Source organism: Equus quagga, chromosome 19 (assembly GCF_021613505.1).
Source record: "Equus quagga isolate Etosha38 chromosome 19, UCLA_HA_Equagga_1.0, whole genome shotgun sequence".
Taxonomy (NCBI): Eukaryota; Metazoa; Chordata; class Mammalia; order Perissodactyla; family Equidae; genus Equus; species Equus quagga.
Window position 1 is genome coordinate 16467046 of NC_060285.1, and position 27737 is coordinate 16494782.

Consider the following 27737-nt stretch of genomic DNA (forward strand, 5'->3'; position numbering starts at 1 on the left):
TCCTGTCAGACCATGATCACCAACCTCCACCCCGCTTGGCAATCCTCCCATGTTTTGCTGCTCACATACTCTTCCTTTTCTATGACTAATTCCAACCTTCTCCAGGACCCTAACCTCTCCAATCCCCCAACTCCCTCCTCCCCACCAGCAGGTGGCATCACCTCGTACTTCTTGGGGGAAAACAAACCTCAAAGGAAGAACATCGGCATTCTGCTACCCACATGGATCATCTCCCATGACTTCCTAACAGAATTAAGGAGCCATCCCTCCTCCTGTCCCAAGGCTCAACTCCCCAACTCATCTCCTCCTGCCCTCTCAGGAACCTTACATTACTGACCGTCCTTCCTCCACCTTTTCCTTTCTCTAGATCGTTCCTCTCATCATTTTAATGTGTTCAAGAATGTCTCACCTTAAAAACAAAAATCCCTCTTATTTCCTCACTCTGTCCCCTTAAGCTACCACCCTCTTTCTTCCTCTTCACAGACATACTTCTTCAAAGAGTTGTCTAGACTCTCTGTCTCCTTTTCTTCACCTCCCATTCATGCCTCACCTCACTCCCATCCCTTGACTTAAGCAGCCTCACACAGGGAGCAATGTCCATCCATGACACAAACCCAATGGACTCATTTTAATCTTCAGCTTGCTTGACATCTTGGCAGCATTCGGCTCTGTTACCCCTTCTTCCTTTTGGAAACATTTGCTTCCCTTGGCGTTTGTGACCCTTCAGACTTCTGGCTAGTCCTCCTTAGTCACAAAGCTCATGCTTCTATCCCTGAACACTATGTTTTCCAGTTCTTCCAAGTCTACTCCTGGGCCCTCTCTTATCTTGCTGTATTCCTTCCTTTGACAGTTTTCCATCCCTGCAGCTCCAGTCACCATCTACACTCACTTTTATATCTCAGAAGCAGAGATCTTCAGAAGGCCCCACCTGCTGCATCCAGGACACCTCCATTTAGAAGTCCAAAGGCACGTCAAACTTAACGTGTCCACTGAACCCATCATTTCCCCCTCAGACCTGGTTCTTTTCTTGTGTTCCCTATTTCAGTGTGAACTCTACTTTCCATGAAGTTTTGTTTTTAACTTTTTTATTATGCAAAATTTCAAATGTACCCCATGATAGAGAGAATAGTATAATAAACCTCCAAGTATCCATGACCCAGCTTCAAGAATTAGCAACATTTTGCCAGTTTAATTTATCGCATGCCACTCTTTCTTTTCTGGAGTGTTTTAAGCAAATTCAAGAGGTCATATCATTTCAAAAACTTAGTATGCATTTCCAATATTCATTTAAATATGTATGTAAGTGTACCCACGCACACATTTAAAACCACCATCCCATCAGTATACATAGCAGAATGAGCAGTAATTCCTTAATATTATTTAAAACCAAGTCTGTACTCAAAATTCTCTATTTCTCACAAAGACGTCTTTTAGTTTGTTGAATCAGGATCCAAACAAGGTCTGCACACGGCATAAAACATATAATATTGTCTTCTATTTCTTAAGTCTTTTTTATGTTCTATTTCATGCCATTGGTTTACTGGCAACATCATGTTATTTGTTCCCTGGAATGTCCCACATTCTGATTTGGTTAATTTCTTCCTTGTAGTGCCGTTTAACCTATTCATCTATCCTGTGTGCTTCCTACAAACTGGCAGTTAGGTCTAAAGGCTTGCTTAAATTCAGTTATAATTTTTTAGGCAAGAAAACATTGTAGGTGGCCCTTGTGCTGCCCACTGCCTCCCATCATGAAGTTTATAATGTCTGCTTGTTCCTCCTTTTGTGTAGGAGTGTTTCTCTTCTCTAATTTTGAGACTCAAATAGTCTCTCTTCCCATTACCAGGTATTACAGATTTTATCTCCAAGTCACCTCTCAATCTCATCTAGTTTTCTCCTTTTCTCCCTACTTCAAGTTATCATCGTCCTCTTTTACCTGCACCACTGCAACAGCTTCTGAAGAGTCCACCCCACCCTGCTTGCCTTCCCACCTCAACTCCATCTTCCATGTTGTAAGGGGGATTTTTTCCAAAACATTTGCAATTCTGATCTATTTCACCTTCTGATCAAAACTCCTCAATGCTTTTACATGATTCTTAGGATAAAACCCCAAATCTTCACCATGACACCCAAGGTTCATACTCCAGCCTTGCTTTCCTCTCCAGCCTCAGCTTGCATTTTCTCCCTTCATCCACATGCCAGTCCCACTGGCCTCCGTCCACTTCTTTCCCATCCCAGGGCCTTTGCCCTTGGCATCCTTTCATCCAAGAGCATCCCAGCCCTCTTCACCCACTCAACTCCTCATCATTGATATGATCTCAGACCAGATGTTACTTCCACAGGAAAACCTTCCTGGAAGCCCCCTAGACTAGGGCAGAGCCCCCTGTTATTCTTCTTGAAGGGTGCTGTGGTTGTGACAGTTGGTAACCATACACTAACTTGTGTGATTATCTGATTAATGCCCATCTCTCCCACTAGACTGTATGCTCCATGTAGAGGGCAGGGCCAACGTCTATTTTGCTTATCACTGTATCCTTAGTACCTACCATAGTGCCAGACACCTAGCAGCCACATAAGAAACGTTTGTAAAATGAAATGAATGAATGAATGGCTCCCAGCTCCAAATGGACAGACCTCAGATATATTCCCCACAAGACCGTACCCAAACTGTCCCTCCGTATCTCTCAGACTTCAGCTCCTCCCACTCTCCCCGGGCTTACTCCATTCCCGCAGCACCAGCCTCCTTTCTGTTTCTCCAGGCCCTTGCTCACCTCACCAGGGCTTTTGCATTTGCTGTTCCCTCTGTCTAGAAAGCTCCTGCCCCAGATAGCAGCCTAGCTCCCTTCCTTACCAACTTCAAAGGTTTGTTCAAGCCTTGACTACAGTATTTGAAATTGCCGGTCTCTCCACTCTTGCAGCTCTCCCACTATCTCAACACTCTTGCGCCTGCCATATGTTTTAAAAAGATTTCTTTGGTTTCTGTGATGAAAATTGACTGTAGGAGGGCAAGGACAGAGCAGGAAGATCTGTGTGGAGGTTACTGCAATATTCCAGACAAGAGGGTGCTAACAGTAGAAATAATGCGATAATGGTCAGATTAAAATATCCTGAAGGCAGAGGCAGCAGGACTTCCTGGTGAGTGGGTGTGGGTGTATGAGGAAAGAATGGAGTCGAGTAAGTCTTCCCGAAAGAAAAGGGATTATCTACACCCTCTGTGCCTAGTAGAGCACCTGATATACAGGAGGTGCTTAATAATGTTGAACACCAAGTGAACTCAAACTACTGCACGTGTAATAAAGCCAAAGTTCAAAAATGGTATCACTTATTAGCACACTGAACCCAGTTTCTAAGTGAGAAGACTTCTCAGAATATTTGGCCTCTTTTGACAGAGGTCAAAATTCAGAGAAGTGCCAAGAGTGACCATCCTTGGCTGTTGGACCAACAGGGAGGGTGGGCTTGCCTTTCTCCACCCATGACACACTGCCCAGAAGATGTTACTCGCAGCTGGAATGGGGGAGCTGGCCTTAGTCCGGGAGCAGGAAGTAGGCAGGACTGCTGATGGGGCCTTTTGCTTCATGCAATTGTTTGATTTTATTAAGCTGCAGAAAAGTGGGGAGGGGTTCAGCTCAGAAAGGATTCTATTTTGGGACTCAGACTTGAGCTGCCGGACTTTTAGGAGTAACCTAAACATTCGAGCTGCTCTGCTCTGGTGTCGAATGAGCAGGTGAAGAGCCGGCCTCCCGATCACCTAATCTAAGAGCTACCTTCTGGCCCACCCCACCTTCCTGCAGCATCAGATGATGCTGACCATCACCCCTCTTCTTGACATACTCTTCTCTGATGGTGTACACCCTGCAGCCTGACCTCCTTCCCTGCTGACTTGCCCTCGTCTCCTCCCTGGGCTCTCCCTCCTCCATCTCACTCCCCAGGCTGGCACTCCCAGGAGCTGCCCTGCCCTGCTAGTGACACACTTTCTCCCCACTTTTGTGCAGAGGGTTCCCACATCTCTAGCTACAGCTTCAGCCCTTCTCCTGTATCTTAATTCCATACGGGTAGCTCCCTGAATGACCTCCAACAGTGATGCTGGTATAACAGGAACAGTGGTGATAACAACAGGCACCTTTTAATGAGTGCAATGTGCCAAGCACTAAACACTTCACATGTATTTTCTTATTTAATGCTCACATCAACCCTTTGAAGTAGGTACTATTGTTAGTCCCCACAGAGAGTGAAAAACAGGCTCAGAGAAGTTATTTTATTTGTCCAAGGACATGCAGCAAGTAAGAGGAAGAGCCAGGTTTCAAGCCCACATCTGTCTAGCTTCAGAGCCTGGACTCACAGCCTTATCTCATTGCCGTCTCAGATGATGAAAACACCCACACTGTGCACCTGTAGATGCCGCATGACTCCCCATCTCCAGACCAGAGCCTTTTCCTGCTTCCCCAGCAGGGCATCGCTATTGCTTTACTATCTCAGTCTCAGGCCTCAGTCTTCTCTGTGCTTCTTTGATGTCTTATCCTCCCTGCCTAATCACCATCCCTACACACATAAGTGCGCGCGCACACACACACACATACACACACATGCTTTCTTACTTCTGCTTAACCAATCATTATTAACAACCATGGTGCCAGGATCACTGAGGAGATCACAAGAGGTGAAAAGCCCAAATTTGAGAATAATCTACCTTTCTTATAAATAAGAGTGTGTGATTCATCGTTATCTCTATAATATTGTCATTTATTCACCTGAAAGCATATTTCAATATGCTTTACTGCCCTTGGAAAGGGAGAGGTGTGTCTGAGCTGGTGAGTGGGGAGCTGTGCTCCAGCCTGGGCCTGCCAGGGGTGTAAGTGAGGACTTCTAGAGCCCATTCTCATTTCCACCCTTGACCAGGCACAGGGCCAGGCACAGAGACGGTACTCAAACAAGTTTGAGGGATGAATGCCTATATAAAACTGTGAAAAGTCAGCTGTCAGATGAAGCCTGGTCTTTTGAATAATTTTGTCTTCCTGATTTAATGGAAAGGCAGTGTATTTGTAAGCCAAAGATGGCTTTGGTATTTAATTAACTATGTCATTTAAAAAACAATGTCTTCTCTGGCAGACTATAAACTCAAAGAGAGCAGACAGCATGTTTATCTTCCTTAATGCTGGATTCCAGGACCTAGCTCAGTGCCTAGCACATTGTAGTGATCAGTAAACATTTGTTTAATGAATATTTGAATCCTGGCTGTTTCATTTATTTGAAGCTGAAAGTGAACAAGTTATTTCAGCTCTTAAGCTTCAAGTTGCACATCTGTAAAAAGAAGCCAATTATAGAGAAGAAGGCAGGGGTTAGCATTTCATTTTTACCCCAGACGCTGCTTTATAGTAAACTATAAATGCCTTGTATGTGTGTGTAATACCTATAAAGCATGTGAAGAAATATGTAAAGCAGTCTTATAAAGGTGTGCACACTTTTACCAATGCCTCAGGAGGTACCTTCTCAGTACAAAATGAGGGTAGAGTTTTAGCCATTATCTAGTTCACTTGATCATTGCACAAGAAAGAATTTAATAACTCAAAGCCTAAAGGGGTCGTTTTATATATATATAATTATGTATAATGTAATAATACAATGTAATATATTTCATATGTAATAATTATATTTTTATAATATATTATAGTAAAATTAATGTTATAATATAATTAAATATTACTAAATATGTCATATTAACTATATAATATATAAATATACTATTTTTATAATCCTATGTATATTTTAAGATCATACATATATATGCATAGACATAGAGTTATAAAAATAATTCAGTCATCGTGTAGAACCCTTGAAAAGTGCAGAAAACCATGAGACTAAACTTTAACCATAATCCCACCTGGATGTAAACCTCATTAGCCTATTTAGTTGTGCTTCTGTTCCACCTAGAATGTGAAAAATTGGAAAGGCAGATAATCTATAAAACCAGAACTTCTCTTTAACCCATCAGAGAGCTGAGGTCCCAACCACCTAGCCTAGAATTTATGGAAAGACAGGCACCTTCAAAGAGAGAAAGACTTTGGACTAGCTCATCTCTGCTTGAGGGAGGAAAGCAGGACATCCTCATAACTAGGTAAAAGAATTCAGCTCAAATTTTTTTAAACAAATTGCTAAACACCAAGTGTGAACAATCATGAGCGTATAGAACTCCGGGAGCCACAGATCAAAGAAAGTTTACAGGTATTCACAAAATCTTCTCCACAGACCTCACCAGGTGCTCATGAGAAAGACTAGGGGAGGGACGAGAGAACAAAGAAAGCCTATGTCTGAGTGCAAACTCAGAGGAGGGGAGCAGCCACTGCTGTGGAAAAAGCATGAAGCCCGACCCGGACCTTTCTCCCTTGGGACAAAAGCCTCAAGCGGCTAGGGGAAGGGCAGGAAACACTGTTGACTCCAGGGCACAGGGAGAGATCCACTGCAGGTGGGTGAAGGATAAAAACCTTGGTAGAAACCATCATGGGCTTAGACTATTGGAGATTTATCTCAGTGGTGGGACAGGATCACTGAGATGCCCAACTCTGAGATCCAAAAACCACAGGGCTTGCTTAAGACTGAGCCAGAACAACAGAGAAACTCCCCCACCTCTTGCCCCAGCCCCAAACAGGCTAACAAGTGTAGTAGAGGTACACAGGGAAGGCCTAAAGCTGACGCAGAGCAGCAACACTGAGAAAACCCCCTCAACAAACAAGCTTCCAACCTAAGCACAAGGTACCCCAGAAGAATTTGAATTTGGTGATGCAGTGAAGGTAACCATAGCAACAATAAAGCCCAAACCCAGTGAACTCCTGAATAGCTGATTAAACTTCCCTTATTAAGAGCCTAGGAGAAAAAGAGGTATACCCATTTCCAGGCATAAATACTATTTACCTCAGTCTCCACCGTTCTACACACTGTTCATCAGTCATTCAAAAATTATGACACACACAAAAAATTAAGAAAAAGCACCCATTCTCAAGAGATAAAGCAATCAACAGAACCAGACTATCAAACAGGGAATTTAAAATAACCATGATTAATACATTAAAGGATCTGATGGAAAAGGTGAACAAGCAGCATGAACAGATGAGGAATTCTAGCAAAACATAGAACCTATAAAAAAAAAGAATTAGATGAAATGTTAGAAATGAAAATAAAAACAAAGTATGGTAACAGATGAAGAATGCCTTCAACAGTCTCATTAGGAGAGTTGACATACACAGAAAAGGAGCAGTGAACCCAAAGATAGGTCAATAAAAATTACCCAAACAAAAACACAAAACGAGTGAAAAGAGTGAAACAGTGCATCCAAGAATTGTGGGACAGTATCAAATGGTCTAACATACATGTAACTGAAATTCCAGAAGGAGAAAGGAGAGAGAAAACAGAGCAGAAGATAATGGCTGGGAATTTTCCAAAAATATATACATCAAAGCACAGATCCAGCAAGCTCAGAAAACCTCAAGCAGGATTCAAAACAAACAAACACCTAGACACATAATATTTAAACAGCTGAAAACCAAAGATAGGAAATCTCGAAGGCAGCCAGAGGAAAAAAGGCACAGTCCATACAGAGGAGGAAAGATGTGCACAGACAAACATGCAAACCAGAAAACAATGGAGTGAAACCTTGAAAGCGCTGAAAAGAAAACAAAAAACTTGTCAATCCATAATTCTATACCCAGTAGAAGTGTATTTCAGAAATGAAAGAGACTGTTATAGACAAACAAAACTGAAATAATTCATTACCACCATACCTACAATACAATAAATGTTAAAGAAAATTCTTTAGGAAGCAGAATAAAATATTACACAAAATCTTGGATTTACATGAAGAAATAAAGATAAGGAATCATTAGAATAAAACTAGATTTAAAATATTGTTTTCCAAGTCTCTAATCACTCTAAAAGATACCTATCTAAAGCAAAAATATAAACTGTGAGTTTATAGCATATGCAAAACCAAAATGTATGACAATGATAGCAGGAAAAATGAGAGGCCAAATTGAGAGTATACTGTCGTAAAGTTCTTACACTACCTGAGAAGTAGTATAATATTACGAAGGTAAACTGTAATTAATCAAAGATAATATAAACCCAGAGGCAACCACTAAAAAAAACTTTAAAAAGAGGTATAAGAAACAAGCCAATTGTAGAGAGGAAATGGAATGATAAAAAATAATTATCTCAGGGGCCAGCCTGGTGGTGCAGCAGTTAAGTTCACACAGTCTGCTTTGGTAGCCTGGGGTTCACAGGTTCGGATCCCACGTGTGGACATATGCACTGCTTGTCAAGCCATGCTGTGGTAGGCATCCCACATATAAAACTAGAGGAAGATGGGCACAGATGTTAGCTCAGGGCCAGTCTTCCTCAGCAAAAAGAGGAGGATTGGTGGCGGATGTTAGCTCATGGCTAATCTTCCTCCAAAAAAAATAATAATAATAATAATTAACCCACAGCTAGCCACAAAAAGAGGAAAAAAGGAGCAAAAACTGAAGGAACTAATAGAAAACAACTTGCAAGATGGAAAATTTTAATCCAACCATGTTATTAATTACATTAAATATAAAGGTCTAGACATGGCAACTAAAAATGAAAATTGTCAGATTGGATAAAAAAGCAAAGCCTCACTATATGTTGGCTACATGAAATCTACTTTAAATATGAAGACATAGAGTAACAGGGTGGAAAAAGATATACTACACAAATACTAATGTAAGAAAAAAAAGCTAGAGTAGCTATACTATTATCAGACAAAGTAAACTCCTGAACAAGAAATGTTAACAGGGATAATTAAAGACATTACATTATGAAAATCAATCAATTCATCAAGAAGACGTAACAATCCTAAGGTGTATGTACTTAACAAGAGAGCTTCAAAATACATAAAGCAAAAACTGATATAACTAAAAAAATAAATAGACAAATCCACAATTGTAGTTGGAGACATCTACACTCCTCTCTTGGTAATCAATAGAACAAATGAACAGAAAATCAGTAAAGACATAGAAAACCTAAACAATGCTATCAACTAAATTGACTTATTTGACATTTTAGAACACTCCACCAAATGAGAGTAGAATATACATTCTTTTCAAGGACACATGGAACATTCACCAACATAGGCCATATTGTGGCCATAAAATAAGTCTCAACAAATTTAAAAGAACTGACGTAATACAATGTATGTAATCTGACTATAAGAGAAATTAATAACAGAAAAATATGTTTAAAATTCTCAAATATTTGGAGATTAAACAACTTACTTCTAAACAACCCATAGGTCAAAGAGGAAGTCACAGGGAAAATATTTTTAATTGAATTAAAATGAAAATACAACATATTAAAATTGGTGGGATGCAGCTGAGCAGTGATTAGAGAAAAATTTATAGCGTTAAATGCTTTGTTAGGGGGCTGGCCTGGTGGCACAGCAGTTAAGTTCCCATGTTCCACTTTGGTGACCAAGGACTCACAAGTTCGGATCCCAGATATGGACATGGCACTACTTGGCAAGCCATGCTGTGGTAGGCGTCCTACATATAAAGTAGAGGAAGATGGGCACGGATGTTAGCTCAGGGCCAGTCTTCCTCAGCAAAAAGAGGAGGATTGGCAGCAGATGTTAGCTCAGGGCTAATCTTCCTCAAATAATTAAATAAATAAATAAATAAATAAATAAATAAATAAAATAAATGCTTTGTTAGGAAAGTAGAAAGATTTATAATCAATGACTTAATCTTTCAGTTAAAGAAACTAAAAACAGAAGAGCAAATTAAACTCAAAGCAAGAACAAAGGGTAATAAAGATAAAAGCAGAAATCAATAAAACTGAAAACAGAAAAACAATAAGAAACCAGAAAAATCAGAGATACCAAAAACTGATTTTTGTGAGAAGAGCAATAACATTGATAAACCTCTTGGCACAGTGACCAAGAAAAAGGAAAGAAGACACAAATTACCCACATCTGGAATGAGAAAGGGGACATCACTACAGATCCTACAGATATTAAAAGGGTGATAAGGAAATACTACGAACAGCTTTAAGCTCATGAATTCAAAAAGTTTAGATAAAATTCTATATAAACTCTTCCAGGAAATAGAAGATACAGTCTTATTTTATGAAGTCAGGATTACCCTGCTACCTAAACCAGAGAAAGACATTACAGGAAAGGAAAACTAAAGATCAATAACTCTCACGAACCCAGACATAAAATCCTCAACAAAACATTAGCAATTCAGATCTAGCAATCATATATATATATATATATATATATATATATATATATATATGAAACCATCATGACCAAGGGGGTTTACCATGGAAACAAAAGGCTGGTTTCAATATTTGAACATAAAACATCATCATCGCCCATATTAATAGACTGAAGAAGAAAAAAAATATGATAATCTCAATACAAAAAAGCCTCTGTCAAAATTAAAAATACTTTCATGATGAAAATTCTCAGCAAAGTTGAAATGGAAGGGAACTTCCTCAACTTGATAAGTGGTATCTACAAAAAAACCTACATCCAGCATATTTTACAATGAATGCTGAATGCTTTCCCCTTAAGATCAGGGAAAATGCAAAGATGGCCACCCTCACTTAGGCTGGGACAAAATTCTACAGGTCCTAGCTGGTGCATTAAGACAGGAGAAAAAAGGATATATAGGTTGGAAGTCAAGAAATAAAAGTGCCTCTACTCCTAGATTACGTGATTATACCCAAAGAAAATCTCAAAAATTCTACAAAAAATCTATTAGAACCAATAAGTGAGTTTAACAGGATCTCATGATACAAGACCAATAAACAAAAATCAGTCATATTTCTGTAAACCAGCAATGAAAAATTGGAAATTAAACTTAAAAAAAATAGTATCATTTACAACAGCACCAAAACACATGAAATACTTAGATATAAATCTAGAAAAATATGTGCAAGATCTATATGCCAAAAACTACAAAACACTGAAGAAAATCAAAGTTGGCCTAAATAGAGAGTTACAGTATACCATACTCATGGATTGGAAGACAATGTTGTTAAGATGTCAATTATTTCAAAATTTATCTATAGAGTCAACGATATCCCAATGAAAATCCCATAGGACTTTTTATAGATTCTACAAAATTAATAGACAAGAGCAAAGGAACAATTTTGAAAAAGAAGAACAAAGTTGGAGGACTCACACTACCAGACTTTAAGACTTGCTATAAAGGTACAGTAATCAGGAGAGTATGGTATTGGTGAAAGAAGGGACACATAGAGGAATGCATCAGAATTGAAAGTCCAGAAATATACCCACACATACACGGCCAATTAATTTTCCACAAAACTTCAAAGCAATTCAATAGAGAATGGTTAGTTTTTTTAACAAACGGTGGTGGGATATTTAGACCTCCATATGCAGAAAGCAAAAATGAACTTTGATCTCTATGTAGACCTTGCACCATCTACAAAACTCAAATGAATCAACATAAAGTAAAATTTAAAGTCTAGAAAACTGTAAAATGCAAAAAATGTAAAACCTAAAACTTCCAGAATGAAATATAGAAAAATTTTTGTGACCTTTCTTGGGAAAGAATTATTTGATATAACACCAAAAGCAAAATCCATAAAATAAAATATTGAGAGGTTAGACTTGATCAAACTTAAAAAGTTCTGCTCTTCAAATGATACTGCTTATAAAATGAAAAACCAAGCCAGAGAACGAAAGAAAATATTTTCAAAACACGTGTCTGATAAAGAACTTGTTTCTAGAATATAAAAATAATTTTCAAAACTCGATAATAAAACAACCCAACAAAAAAAGTAGGCAAAATATTTGAACAGCTACTCCACCAAAAAATATATGTAAACGGAAATAAGCACCTGAAAAGACGCTCAACATCATTAGTCATTTGGAAAATGAAAATTAAAACCACAGTGAGATATCACTACACAACTACACAACTGGCTAAAACAAACAAACAAAATCATGACAATACCAAGTGCTGTTGAAGGCACAGAGCAACAGGAACTCCCAACATCATCTGTAGGAATGCACTTTGGATTCCTACAGTTTGAACAGGTTGGTAGTTTCTTATAGTGTTAAATATATCCTCACTATATTACTCAGCAATCACAACCTAGGGATTCACAGGAGGGAAATGAAAACTTACACACAAACCTGTATGCAAATGTTGATACTAGGTATATTCATAATAGCCAAAAACTGAAAACTCAAATGCCCTTCAAGTGGTGAATGGAAAAACAAACTGTGATATATCCATACCATGGAATACCACACTCAGCCATTAAAAAGAACAAATTACTGATAGATGCCATAAGACAGAGTATGCTAAGTGAAAGAAAAACTCAAGAGGCTACATACTCTGTGATTCCATTTATGTAAGATTTTGGAAAGTGGGAAGAGGAACTGACTAAATATGGGCATGAGGAAATTTTCTGAAGTGATGGAACTATTCTCTATTTTGACTGTATACACTAAAAATGGTGAATGTTAATGAATAATCAATAAATCTGAATGAAAAATAAAAAGCTGTAAAAATATAAATAATAACAAAATAAATTGATAGAACTAACAACAAAAGTACTATTGTATCAATAAACGTAAATGGAGTGGACTTATCTAGTAAGAGAAAAAATCAGATTGGATTATAAAACAAATTCTAATGGTTCTATATACAAGTGAGTTATAAAAGTAACCAAAGGATGGCCAAATGTATTCAGACAAATGAAAACAAAAAGAAAACAAAGGTCATGATATTAATATCAGACAAGTTAAATTCTGGGCCACAAAAACAAAATACTAAATGAGATTTGATAACGCTAAGAGTGCAATTCACAATGAAGATGTTGCAATTCATAATGAAAGTATTACAACTCTCATTGAAGATAAAGCAGTTAGAAATATCAAAACACCAAATAACATAGCATCAACATTCAAAAACAAAAATTACAGGAAATACAAGCTGCAATAGGATAGCACAAATCAGCAGTAAATTTTTATCTTTCCTTTCTTGGTCCATAACAGTCTAAGTGGACAGCACCAAGACAACAGAAGAACTAAATAACAATAACGTGGGTCCAGATATGTGCATGTCAAAGACACACACTTGTGTATTTGTACTTTGTAGCATAAATAACCAGAAAACAATAACTCCTAACAATTGGAAATTTAAAAATGTTCTTTTAAAATTCTTAGGACAAAGAGGAACTCCAAATCTGCAAAATCTCCAGAAAACAATCATATTAAAATATTATATATGGAAACCTACGGAATATAGCTAAAATAATACTCAAAGAAAAATCCAAGCCTGAAATACTCATGTTATTAAACAAGAATGAAGGAAAGTAAATAAGCATCTAATTTTTGGTAAAATTTTTTTTCACTGATGTAACACAAGCACCTAGAATGGGCCAGACACATATTGGGCACTCAATAAATATTTGTTGAATAAATGAGTAACAGAGTAAACTTCAGAAAGGAAAAAGAATGAGTTAATAAAATAAAAGCAGAAATTAACGTAGTAGAAAAAAGAAATAATAATAACAGCGCCAAGAGCTTGTTTCTGAAAAAATAAAAGAAAATAGGTAACTTAAGCACCAAGCAATGGAAGAAAGCACAACTACACAAACTAAATGTAGTAAAGCAGAAATAATCATGGACACAGAGGAAATCCAATGAGTCTACAAACCCACTTTGCTCAACCCTAAGCAAATAAATTAAATTAAAGATCTGGAAGAAATGAATAATTTTCTAGGAAAATATAATTTACCAAAATTTACCTCAGAGAAGATAGAAAATCTAAACTGACCAATTACTATAGGAAAAAAAGAAGAAAAATTTTAAAGATTTACCCTCATAAACCACTAGGTCCAGATGCCTTCAAAGGGAAATTAATTCTATGTAATCTTCCAGAGTAAATAATTTTTTTTTGGTGAGGAAGATTGGCCCTGAGCTAACATTTGTTGCCAATCTTCCTCTATTTTGTATGTGGGACATTGCCACAGCATGGCTTGATGAGCAGTGTCTAGGTCTGTGCCCAGGATCCAAACCTGCGAACCCTGGGCCGCCAAAGGAGAGCAGCACTGTACCAGCCCCTAAGAGCAAATAATTTTAATGCTACTTAAACTGCTTCAGAGTTTAGAAAAAAATGTGGAGGAAGGCTTCCAGATTCCTTTAGGAAGCAAGAATAACATTGATACGAACAGCTGCAAAGATTAAACACAAAAAGAAAATTACAGTCCAATCTCACTATGACCTTTGATGTAGAAATCCTAAATAAAACGTTGACAAATAAAGTCCTGCAGCACATTAAAGAAAACAGTATACTATCAGTGGGTGGGAGGTTATCCTAGGAATGCAAGAATGGTTCAATGTTAGAAGATGGATAATGTGATCATTTCTTTAGACAATAAAAAACATTGGATAATACTCAAGAACCTTTCTTCATAAAACATTCAATGAATTAAGGAAAGATGGACATTTCATAATATGATAAAATATATCAATCTTAACCCAAAAGCCAGTATCATGTTTAATGGAAAAACACTGGATTTGCATTAAAACATTAAAAAACACTGCATTTGCATTAAAGTCAAGAACTTTAACATGTTCTTGAGACATAAGCCAATGTAATTCAACAAGAGAAATAAATGAGAGGTATAAAAATTAGAAATACCAAGGTAAAATTATCTGTATTTGTAGATAATATGATTGTAAACCTGGAAAATCTAAGAGAATCTCAAAAAAGGAATACAACAATAAGATAATTAAATTTAACATGCTCAGGTCCAAATATAACACACAGATATCAACAGCTTTCATATATATAAACAACCATCAGTCAAGAGATATGGAGGAAAAGTCTTCATTTATAACAGCAACAAAAGTAAATAAATATCTAAGAATAAATTTAATTTAAAAATGTATAGGATTTATATGAGAAAAACATTTAAACATTCCTGAAGGCCACAAAATTAAAGATAAAAATAAATGGCAAGGCAAACAGTGTTCTTTGTGAGGAATTCTCAAGATCATAAAGATATAATTGTCCCTAAACTTAGCTATAAGTGTAAAGTAACCCCAATAAAAATACATATATATGTTAAATATGTACATATTTATTTAAATAGGCAACCTAATGCTAAAGTATTTCATATGGAAAAATAAGTGACAATAACAGGAAAAGTCTAAAAAAAAAAGGAAAGTAAGTATGAGGAGTTAGTCCTACAAAATATTATTGTATGTTTAAAAGCACAAAACTTACAACAGAGGGACCCTGGAACATGAATATATAGAAATATCAATGGTATAGGATAAGAAGTTCAGAAATAGCCCCAAGGAAATACATATAAAATTTACTATACAAAAAGGAGGCACCTCAAATCTGTGAAGAAAAGATGGAATAATTAATGTGGTGTTGGGACAATGAGAGAACTGCTAGGGAAAAAAATGAAGCCATATTTTACATCTTACACAAGGATGAATTCCAAATTGAACAAAAATTCAAAAGTACAAAATTAATCCATAAGTTTAGTGGGATAAACCATGGTAAAATTATTTTATAACTGGAGTGGGGGAGATTTTTTAAACTATGATACAAAAATCCAGAACCCATAAAAACAAAGACTGAGAAACTCAACTACACAAATATGTCTTCTGTATGGTGAAGACAAAAGAACAACAAAATGAGAAAATATTTGCAACTCTTATTACAGATAAATGGTTAATATCCCTAATAAATAAAGAGATCCTAAAAATCAATGGGAAAAACATCAACTACCAAATAGCAAAACAGTCAATGGGTCAGCACAGAGAGTTCACGGAAAAGAAAATAGAAATCATTCTTAAAGATAGGAAGAGATATTCAACTTCATCCTAATAAGAGAAATGCAAATGAAAACTTCACTGAGAAAAGTGTGAGTTATATATCCTTTGGTCCAGGAACTCAGCCCTCTAGAAATTTATCTCGCACATATACTCCATGTAGTAGGATGAGTGGTGGTTCCCCCCAAAAACATGTCCACCCGGAACCCGTGCAGAGGACCTTATTTGGAATAGGGCTTTTGCAGATGTGACTAAGTTAATAATCTCGAGATAAGATCTTGGATTGACTGGGTGGGCCTTAATCTGATGACAAGTACCCCTATAAGAGACAGCAAGACACACAGAGTGGGAGTCAACATGAAGATGGAAGCAGAGACTGGAACGAGGCATCTACAAGCCAAGGAACACCAAGGACTGGAGGCAACCACCAGAAGCTGGGAGAGAAGCAGAGAACAGATCCAGCCTCAAAGTCTCTGGAAGGCAACAATCCTGCCAAAACCTTGATTTCAGACTTCTGGACTCCAGAACTGCAAGGGAACAAATTTCCATTGTTTGAAGCCACCCAGTTTGTGGTACTTTGTCATTGCAGTCCTAGGAAACGAACATACTCCACCCTGTAAAAGGATGTGCTTTAAACATCACTCATCACAGCACTGTTTGTATTAGGACAAGACTGGAAACAGCAAGACAACGGATTAAATTTAATACAGTGGAATATTATGCAGGCGAAAAAAAGCTCTTTATAAACTGATGTGGAATGCTCTCTGTAACAGGCCCAACAGGAAACAGATGCTACTCAAAATAGGAGAGTTTATTTACAAGGGACAAGAAATAAAGGTGTATACAGGCATAGAGGAACCCATAAGGGAAAACGCTGCACCCTGGGGTTAGGGGCAGTGGGCTCTCACCACCGCCATGCCCAAAGGACAATCTGGAAGGAGAGAGACTGCCTGAAAGGCAGCAGAGCCGTGTAGAGGGACATGGCCAGCCCAAGGCAACTTCACAGGGAGGGAGGCAGAGAATCAATCTCCTAACTTCACTCTCCTCCCTCCCTCTCTTTGATGTCCCTCGTGACCCTCCCCATTGGCTGATCCCAGCCGGAAGCCAGAGGGAAAGGGAGCCCTGTGAGGTCCTCCATGCGGTCCACCCCGCAGGGCAGAGGTCAGCAAGGAGCCCGGTGGAGAGTGCCTCTGGAGGGGCATGGAAGCTATCCAACTCAATCTCCAAGATGGTTTTTTTAAAGCAAGGTACAGAGGAGTATATACAGTGTGTCATCATTTCAGTAAGAAAGAGAAGAAGTATTGTATATGCATTGGCTACATGTTCATAGGAGATCTGGACAGACCCCCAAGAAAATGATCATATTTGATGCTCTGGGGAGGGGACCTGGGTGTCTGGGGAACAAGAGTTGGGGGAGACTTTCCATTGTGTGCCATATTATACCTTTTGAATTCTGAACCATACAAATGGTTCAAAATATTAAAATTTTTATTTATGTTCAAAAATGTAAACAAAATTTAACTTTTACAAGTCCAATATTAATGGTCTTTACAAGAAAGGCCCCTAGATAGTACATGATTATATTCAATAAAAGAAGAAGCAGGAACAATAAAAGCTGGGGACCAGCCATGGGGGAGACGAGAAGCATGCCCACCTGTCAGGTAACGCCTGCAGCACGGTGGGCATCAGCACTCCGGAGATAGCTTTGTAGAGGATGGAGTCACACACGCCGACGATGTTCACCACCGTGGAGGAGCCCAGCACAGGCAGCATGTGGGGCGGCATTCCTTGCCAAAAGTGCAGAAGGAAACTTTGAACCTGTATCGACCCACAGAGAGGAGAAGAACCACGAGGTTACACAGGGCCCTCCCAACAGAGCCCAGGGACTTGGCCAAGGCCAACCCAGTCGGCAGTGCTGTCACCCACTTCCCCCGCAGCGGCAGAGGCCGCCCCAGCCTGGTGCGGCTTCGGAGGACCTGCAAGGTCCTCCTGTCCCAAGTCTTCCCCCTGCCCACCCGTGTGGCATGCCCCCTGCCAGAGAACCAGTTGGTCTGGCAGTCTGGGGTCTCCTCTGCCCTGGGAGAGGGGAGTAGCATGTTAATCCACCGGCCCCTTCATGTCCACTTGGTCTGGGAAAAGTTTAAGGAAGGGAAGGCGGGATATCGCTCTTAAAAAGCTCAGAGCACTAGTACCCACTATTCTTTGGGCCCATTGGTGCCTCGGGGGCCCCTGGGCGTTCTGGAAGGAAGGGAACAATGTGGGAGTTGTAGGTAAGAGGAATGTGTCTGAAGGGAGAAGAATCTGAAGAGTAGGGGCCGTAAAGGAAAGTCTCTTGATTCAAATTTGCGTGCCCAAAACTGGATAAAGTGCAAGCGCCTCTTCACGTACAAATTCTTCCATTGTCCCAAAGAGCACTGGCCACTTGTTGCCATTTTGGGGTGCTACATGGTGATATCTAGGTGGTGAGCTATGTGGACACTCCAACCCCAACCACTAGCACAGAACAGAAATATAACAGGCACTCAAAAATAGTTATTATTGTTAATATGATGATAGCAGGAACTCAAGCTGTGTTGCTGATGAATGAATGGCAGCGCGCATATCCAAAGCAGAGAACTCCTCGATGCCCCTACAGTTATATCTTGTAGTGTGTGAGCTGGAGGTCACGGAGAGAGCAGGTAGGGAGTGGAGGGTGGGACAAGATAAAGGAAGTGAAGGGAAATAGTAGAAGGTGGTGAACTGGTGAATATAACAACATTCAAAAATATCTAGACTTCAGCTAACATTGAGGACTGGTTCACCTGGAAGATAGGAGGGAACAAATAACCGAATTTTTGTGAATTCTCATAGGCTCAACTTGGTTCCTGGACTGTGTATCCTTCTTTCCCCCACAGATGGGCAGTCTTGAGCCTATACTAAGATTCCACATATAGCATTACCACATCCCTGGTTCCCCAAATGAATCCTGATCCCATGTAGGAGATAATTTAGTACCCTAGTCTAATACTTTGGAGGTGGTATTATTATTTATTGAGTGCCTACTATATGCCAGGTACTCGGCATAGGATCTCTCATTTAATACTCACAATACTGCTACAGCTGAGAATCATTACTCTCATTTTGCAGACATTATTTGTCCAAAGCTGGACAGCAAGTCAGGGAAGGGATGAAGTGGAGGCCACGTCTGCCTGTCTGTCCACCTGTCAGTCTCATGGCTAGTGTGTTCTTTACGTAGTACGTGGCCTTCAACCCTATTCCTGAGACCCATGCCTCTCCTTGGACCACTGCCTGCTTCCCAGCTTTCTTTGCTCCCCACTTCTGGTGACCTGCAGTGTCCCTCAGGTCCCTCTTAGGAGGAAGGTCTTGCTTTCCTTTGACCAGGCTACCTGTGACCCCCGCCTGGTGACCTTAGCTCAGCCTTGGGCAGACTGACTCCCCTGATGTCCACAGTCAGCCTGGACTTCCCAGCGTCAACACTGGATGGGAGGCTTGGCAGAGGAGGAATGGGGAGAAAAGCATGCCCCCTGACTTCCTGGGGGGGGAGTGGTAAAAACATGATCAAAATGGTGCATGAAGACAGGTCTATAATTTGTGAAACTCAAATCACAGTTGTGTTAATCCCATGACAGTGAAAATATTGCAAAGTTTTCATCCAGATTGAAAATTAAAACAAAGAAAATTCAGATGAGTTAAGATTGCCTTCTAGGGTTCCAATCCTGGCCCCACTACCAACTAGGGGTGTAATATCTCTATGCCTCAGTTTCCTTACCTGTGAAACAGGAATAAAAGTAGTATTTACTGCACAGGTTTCAGTAAAGGTTTCTAAAAAGTACTTATTATAGTCCTTGGCATAGTAGATGCTTAATAAATTAGCTATTATTATCATATCATGGAGGCACTACCACTACTAGGTCCAAGAAACCAGTGTGCTGCCCGAAGCATTTGAGACACACTTGCCTAAGTTTCTGAGTGTCACGCAGCCAGGATCCTCATTGTGGCTCTGCGCACCTGTCAAGGTTCTTTTTCTGTCATTTGGACACCTTGGTGGCTGAGAGTTGGCCTGGCCTCGGCCTGGAGATAGCCACATCTCCAGGATAAGGTGCTTGCCCTCCAGAGACCCTCTGCTGTCCCCTGATCCCAGCTTGTCCCTGGACACTGGCCTCAGGCTGGGGCTTAGACCTCCCTGCCTTCCCTTCCAACTCTGAGTAAGAAGTTCTGCCCAGTTGATTCCTAAGATTTGGTAGATTCTGAATTCATTTGCATCTCTAAGCTCTCCTTGCATGCAGCTCTACTCTGTTTTTTTTATATGAGCAGCCAATTTCTAGCAGAAATTGTGGAAAAGATCAGCGGCTGTGTACGTTAAAACAAATCTGTGGGAAATCAGTGTCTTTAGCAGGCATCTGTTTCAAGCCTGTTCATGTAGCACAGGGAGCCCTGATGAGTCCCTGGTCTCCTGGGCAGCCCTTGTAGAGGGCATATTATCCAGTTTTGACTTCCCTTCATACCCTCTGCATTTTAGACTATTTAGTGTCCAGTGGTACCAGTTCCTCAGAGCGAGAGGAAAAAAGGAGGTAGAACAGCGTAAAGCTCAAGCTCTGACACTTGGAAGTCAGGTGTGAAATGGACAGACACGGTATTTACACCAGGAGGCAGAGCCGACAGGACCTCCCAACAGACTGCATATGAAGGTTGAGGGAAAGAGAAGAATTAAGGCTTGTGGCTTGAGAATTGGGTGGGTGGTCGTGGCAATCTAAGACTCGGGAAAACAGATTCGGAGTGGAAAATTAGAGCTCTGATTTGGCCATGTTAGGTTAGATGTCAAGTCAATTGAATCTGGAGCTCAGGACTAAATATATAAAAATGAAAGTTACCAGCTTTTATACAATGGAGATGATGTCTACCTATTATTAGGATGAAATAAGATAACTTATGTAAAATGTCTGGCACCGTGTAGGCATTTAACAAATGGAAACTCACTATTAGACAGAAGGGAGAAGTTCTCCTTACCCTTTGCAAGCATAAATGGTGAAAGAATCAGAGGCAAATGATTGAAACTGATTATTTAAAGTGAGTTTCCTGGATTATCCCCTGAACTCTCAACCCTTTTTCTCTTGGCTCAGTGAAGTATCAGGAGATGATTTCCTTAAGAATATCTAAGTAAGTTTTCTATTTTTTTTCCACGCCCATGTTTAGTTCATTCCTAACATATTGACACCTTGCGGAAATACATCTGATGACTTTCAATGAGGGTGCTGAATTGCTACAGTGTTGAAAGGATCTCAACAAAACAGTAACTACCAAAATACCTACCATTTCTTATGCTCTGAGTTCGAAATCAGACAGTTTACATACACAATTTCCATGTAATCATCACAATTTAACTATGAGGTAGATATAATTATCTCCATTTCACAGCAAAAGAAACTGAGGCTCAGAGAGGGTGAGTACCTTGCTCAAGGTCACAGGCTAATGGTGGATTTAGGACTCCAACACAGGACTATCCGACTTTATGCTCTTTGTGCAATGTAGTTTGGGGAAGGCCTTGCAGCAAGTCTCCTACATTCAGACTTGGGCTCTTTGTACTTGCCTGACAATGCCACAAGTCATTTGTCCATCCATCCATTTATCCATCCGTCCATCTACTCATCCACTCACCCACCCAACAAATATTTACCGAGAGCCTGAGAGTATGGCAGACCTGGATACAGCAGTGAACAAGACAAACGAGATCCCTGGCCTTAAGGGCTTACATTATGATGGTAGGAGACAAACAACGCACAAGCAAACAATCTGAGATTGTGATATTAGCGTAAGTTGTGACCACAACAGATATTAAATATTTTGAAGACTTGAAACAAACTATAATGTCAAGGTATACCAGATGCACCCACCATCCATTTGCCAATGACTTTTCCTAGCGGTGGGAGAAAGCCCATGCCCATCAGAAGTAAAACATCCCCCTTCATTCTTTTGTAGTTGGGTAGAATGAACCATATCTTGATTAGCCATCTTAAAAACAGCCACCAAATATCCCTGCCACAGGCGTGCAAAGAATATTGGACTAGTGGTGTCAGGTGACAAAAGGTCTAGTCATGACTTTGGCCCTAACCAACTATGTGACTTTGGGCAAGTCTCTTAACTCTCTGTTTGCCATATCGGATAAAAGCAAGCATTTGTACTACCTTTTGTGTCTACAAAGAGCTTTTCCAGGCATTGTCTCATCTCCTCCTTCCAGTAATCCTATGAATTACATAAGCAGGGATGATTTTTTTTTTTTTGCGGAAGATTAGCCCTGAACTAACTACTGCCAATCTTCCTCTTTTTGCTAAGGAAGAGTGGCCCTGAGTCAACATCCATGCCCATCTTCCTCTACTTTATATGTGAGACGCCTACCACAGCATGGCTTTTTGCCAAGCAGTGCCATGTCTGCACCCGGGATCCGAACCAGCGAACCCCAGGCCGCCGAGAAGCAGAAAGTGCGAACTTAACCGCTGCACCACCGGGCCGGCCCCAGGGATGATATTTTTATCTTCATTTCTAGGATGAGGAATTGAGGCTTTCCTAGCACAGCCAGGTCCTGAATCCAAGCTTGGGCTCCAAGTCTGGCACTTTTTGCATAAGAGCACCCTGCCCTTTGCAAGGTTTCTGGACCTCTCACCATATATCTGCCTCCTAATTGCTGGTGTGCCTTCTTCCCCCTCCCCCAACAGGTCGTGTCTTACTTATTGCCCCATTCCTGGGACCTAGAGCAGTGAGTGGCACCATCAGATATCCAGTAAGTGTTGGGATTAATGAATGGCATTAAGTGAAATGAGATGATGAGCTTGGGGATGAATAAAGCTACATATGAACGTAAGGGAGGACTATCACCAGTTTTATTGTTAGTCCTTGTGGCAGAGAGGGAGAGCTGTCCACTAGAGCTCTGAGCTCCTCTTCTGTAGTAGTGTAAGCCGCTGCCCAGCGAGGGGCCACACTTCTGAGCTCCCCCTGCATCAAGGTGGGGCCATGAAACCATCTGTTGCCCACGGGATGTGGAAAAAAGTGATGCGTTTTATTTCTGGACTGACAAGGTTAAGAGCATGTGTTCCCTGAAATCCTTTTCCCCATCCATCAGCTGAACAAAGAGAACTCCAAGGCTCTAGGGCAGAGTGTGGCAGCAAGGGGGAAGGAGCCTGGGTCCCTGAACCACTCCCAGCAACCAGCCTTCCAACCGAGAGCAGCCACATTGGATTGTGACATGAGGGAGAAATAAACTTCTCATGTATTAAGATTTAGGGCATTATTTGTTACAGAAGCCAGTGTTGTCTTAACCAATCATGAATCACTACTTGCCCTGGTCTCAGAGATCTTTGGAATGTTAAGATATAGCCAACTTGAGAGAAACCACAATATGAGAGAAAGCAGCGATTTTTCTTTCCTTAAAAAAAGGGGGCTGGCCCAGTGGTATAGTGGTTAAGTTCACGCTCTATTTGGACAGCCCAGGGTTCACAGATTAGCATCCTGGGTACCGACCTACACACCACTCATCAAGCCATGCTGTGGTGGCATCTCACATACAAAACAGAGGGAGACTGGCATGGATGTTAGCTCAGTGACAATCTTCCTCACCAAAAAAAATAAATGAATCTACTTAAATGGTCACTCAAGGAACTTGGGAGGTTTAAAAACTCTAGTGGATAAAAGTCAAGAGAAGGAAGAATAGCACTTCTCCACCAACACACTGGATCTCTCCTGGAGCTGTGTCCATGAGCCAAGTGACAGCTCACGTTCGACTATGACAACACAGGATTACTGTGGGAACAGTAAATGAGCTGACACAAGTAAGTGCACGTCTTACTACAAGTTCACTGTTGTGAGACACAGTGGTGGAAAGGCAGGAAAATATGGGGGAGAAGAGCATTTTGTATCTTCCATCATTTTTTACCCCTCCATCCCCAGCAGCAACCCCTCCACCTGCCAAAACACACACAAAGGGACTCTCTGGGATCTTTTCTACCACTAACTACTGGTTTTTACAGCCCCTTTAGAGCCTGTTTTATCTTCCCTCAAATTGAATGTCCATACGTGATCCCAGGGTGTTTTTTTTTTTTGCCTGAAAGGCATTTTCTTTAAACAGAAAGGCCTCAGGTTTATGGGGTGAGATGTGTAGTTTCTTGCCATCCCTCTGGAAGGCTCTTTTGGATGGCATTTTGGGCAAGAAAATTTTGTTGTCTCTCTTTTATTATGTAATGGTGCCTCAATCCTTTCTTCTCTTTTCTTCTCCATTCTTTAACTGTAATATTTTAAAATAAAAGTGAAATGGACTTCTTATATTGTTTGTATTCAAAGATGGCCCTACAGGATTTGATGGACAATGAATGGACATACCCTTCCTTCTCAAGGTCTGGTCTTGGGAATGGAGGGTAACCAGCTCCAAGTGCACCAAAGTGGATGAGCCTCGGGAAGAGATTAAATACAAAATATAGGAAAACTTTCCTTTAGTTTCTCTGAATCTATAATTCTAGGTGTAATGATACCCTGGCCAAATTGTCTTCCTAGTAGGCCAATCAGGCAGGATGCAGTTCACTAGTTAGATCAAGGAAAAGGCCACACCAATTGCTGTTCACATATAAGATCTGTAAAATGGGATAACAATAGTGTGGGCTTCATAGGATCCCTGTGAAGACTGAGCTAATGTGCATCCAGGGCTTCCAGATGGTCTGGCCCCCAGGAGGAGCTTGTGAAAGAGGAGCTGGTGTTATTATAATATTTTAATACAGGCTATTCACAGCTCAACACTTATTGACCTACCTCATCAAAGTTGGCTCTTATTACAGTGTCCAGGATTCTCTGACAGTGTGTTCTGTACATCATAATAAAGGTAGAAACCTGTAGGGGGTGGGGAGAGATCAATAATAAAGGCATACATTAATACACATTACTGCTGTGCTTGGAATCTCAATTTTCAAGTCATTTATTCCCTGTTGAGGCGATGGAAATGTGCCTAACATCTACTCATCCAGCGAGACCCAAATGAGACTCATTTTCATTAGGTGATGTTCTCCGACCCTCGGCTTCCTCCTCTGTGCTCACACAGCAGCTGAATGTGTTGCTCCATCAGAGCACTCAGCCTGTGATATGGAAAGCATCAGTTTCTCTCTCTGCGCCCATTCTCCACCCACTCAGACTGTGGGCTCTGGGAAAATAAAAATGGCATGTTATTCATGCTTGTGCATCCAGCATTTAGCACAGTGCCTGGCACACAGTAGAGTTCAGTTGGTATACCGAATTAATTTCTCCTCATCAGCTAACATACCAAAAAGCTAAAACTCAGTGTGTGTTTATAAGAAGAGGTACATTTGCCAAAATCACAAAAAGACATTTGTAAATTCTCTGGCATCTCCTTAGCAAAAGAATTTCATCTCCAGTTCCATTTTTCCAAGAATTTTAAAGCTAGAGCCCAGGAAGTTTGTTGAGGAAAAAAAGCAAATTTGAGCAAAAAAAAAAAAAAAAGATTTATCTAGTTCTTAGGTTTAAAGCACTCTTTACAGATATTCTTTTTGTTTCGGAACACAGACGTGTTTTATGTAACGGTAGTTTGCTTATACAAGCGTCTCCCTCCTTGCTTGACTGTAAGCTTCCTGAGAGCAGGACTCATGTCTCATTCACCACTGCATCTCAGCTTCCAGTGTGATATATAGACAGTAGAAGCTCGACACTTGCTAGTGCACTGGGCTGCATCAAGATAGGTGCATTAGAGATGTGATAACCCAGGGGAAAGTCCCCAAATTTGTTTTCCAGTAATTTCCTCGAAATACCCTACGACCCAACTATCTGATTTACTATACCTATAAAGTCTTGTTTGTCTACAGGACTATGACTTCACTACATCCTCAGCAGCACATGGGAAAATAAACTTTTCTTAAAAAAGGTTGTACCACTGTATTTATTTATTTTTTAAAAGATTGGCACCTGAGCTAACATCTATTGCCAATCTTTTTTTCTTCTTCTTCTTCTCCCCAAAGCCTCCCAGTACATAGTTGTATCTTCTAGTTGTAGGTCCTTCTTGCTGTGGCATGTGGGACACCACCTCAGCATGGCCTGATGAGCGGTGCCATGTCCGTGCCCAGGATCGGAACCTGCGAAACTCTGGGCTGCCAAAGCAGAGAGCGTGAACTTAACCATTCAGCCACTGGGCCGGCCCCAGAAAATAAACTTTATCCTATTAAAAAAACAGTCTAGAGGAGAGGGGTCTTTCCCTTGTGAAACGAGACAGTGTAACATCATAGATGGGTAGGTAGGTAGGTTAGATAGATAGATAAATGTTTTATTTTAGGATAGTATTGGGTTTGTAGAAGAGTTTTGAAGATAGTACAGGGAGTTCCCATATACCTGGCACCCAGTTACTCCATTGTTAATATCCTACATTAGTATGGTACATTTGTCATAACTAATGAACCAATACTGATACGTTATTATTAACTAACGTCCATACTTGATTCAGATTTCTGTCTTTAAATTTTTTAACTCACCATTTTGCAATAAAATTGCGTGTGCGTGCACGTGTGTGTGTGTGACAGAGAGAGAGGGAGAGAGAAACCTCGTTCCCAGTAACACTTTAGACGCGGTCACCTTCTCCTCAGGCAGACTGGCTGGCAGGTTTAGATCTTTCACATTTGGAAACTCTGGCAACAACGTTCCAAGTTTGGACCGGGGTGAATATGCCACCGTCTGCTTGCTCACTTCTTTCTTGCCTGTCTCGCTCACCCAGGCGGCTCCTTTCTTGGAATACATCACATCATAATATTGGGAGCTTTCCTTCACCGCGATGCCGTAGTAATGGTACCTGGGCCACAAAGAGAGAGAGACCCACATGCACTGTTATCAGAGAGGGTTTCCTGAGTGGCAGTATCCAAGGCCAAGGAGGGCTGGGCCCATCCTCCCTGGGCTAGAAGAGTTAACTGTCATGTAAGGCTCGGCATCTCTGAAATCTAGAATTAAACCAAAGTTCCATGTCACCAGCCATCAATCAGGCAGGTAAAAATAACCAAAATTGCCTCCTACAGAAAATGTTAAGTCAAATACTTTGCAAAGCAGAAAGGGGGATAAAAAAAATTTCCATTTGTACATAATATCTTATATCTAGCCAAATGTAATCCCAGAGGCACAGTAATTGAGTGCCCACCTCTGTGGGGACCCAAGAAGAATGGCATGTTTACGACTGCTAACTGTCCCGCCAACAAAAATTCATTCGAAATCAATAAATGGTTGTCTTGAGGAAGTATACCTTTAAAAAGAAATTCAGTTGACACTGAATGTAAAACAAAGACCAGAACTTTGTATTAACTCAAAACGGGCTTAATCATAGCAATGTTTTCAATTAAGACTAATGAGAGGCGGAGGCTTTGTAGTGTGGATTTCAGCTACAATCTATTGATCACTTGCTGCGTGCCTGGCACTTTGTAAAGCGCTTCACACGCATTAATTTGTAAAATAAACCTATGAAATGGGGATTACTAGCCTTTCCACAGATGAGAAAATGGAGGCAAGAAAGCTTCAATAATTTGCTCAAGGTCACACAGCTGTGGAAGGGAAGAACAGGGCCTTGAACACAGGTCTGTCTGACTACAGAGCCACTACGATATGCTAACGGAAAGTCCTGCCCAGCAGTATTACAACCGCGGATGTTTATGGCCCCACGATCCTCAATGGTCGGAGAGACTGTCATTATCTCCTCTTGTAAACGGTAGACAAAACCCCTGTGAGGCTGGAACTAATTACTACCCCCATTTCACAGACTAGGAAACTAAGGCCCAGAGAATTTGAGTAACACACCCAAGACCACCAAGTAAGTAAGCGGTAAAGGCAGGATTGGAACCTCCACAGTGCTTTTGACCACTAAGCTAGTGACTCTCAAACT

General features: G+C 40.4%; 1 protein-coding gene across 1 annotated transcript in view; it reads right to left on the reverse strand.

Moving 5' to 3' along the window:
- The window catches only part of RFX4 (regulatory factor X4), a 141366-nt gene that overhangs the window by 46945 nt on the left and 66684 nt on the right, over positions 1–27737 (reverse strand). The window contains exons 6-8 of the mRNA XM_046646480.1: positions 26450–26663; positions 24629–24706; positions 17493–17656 (exon numbers count right to left, since the gene is read on the reverse strand). Coding sequence (XP_046502436.1) covers positions 17493–17656; positions 24629–24706; positions 26450–26663 — 456 coding nt within the window. The remainder of the gene's footprint in view (positions 1–17492; positions 17657–24628; positions 24707–26449; positions 26664–27737) is intronic.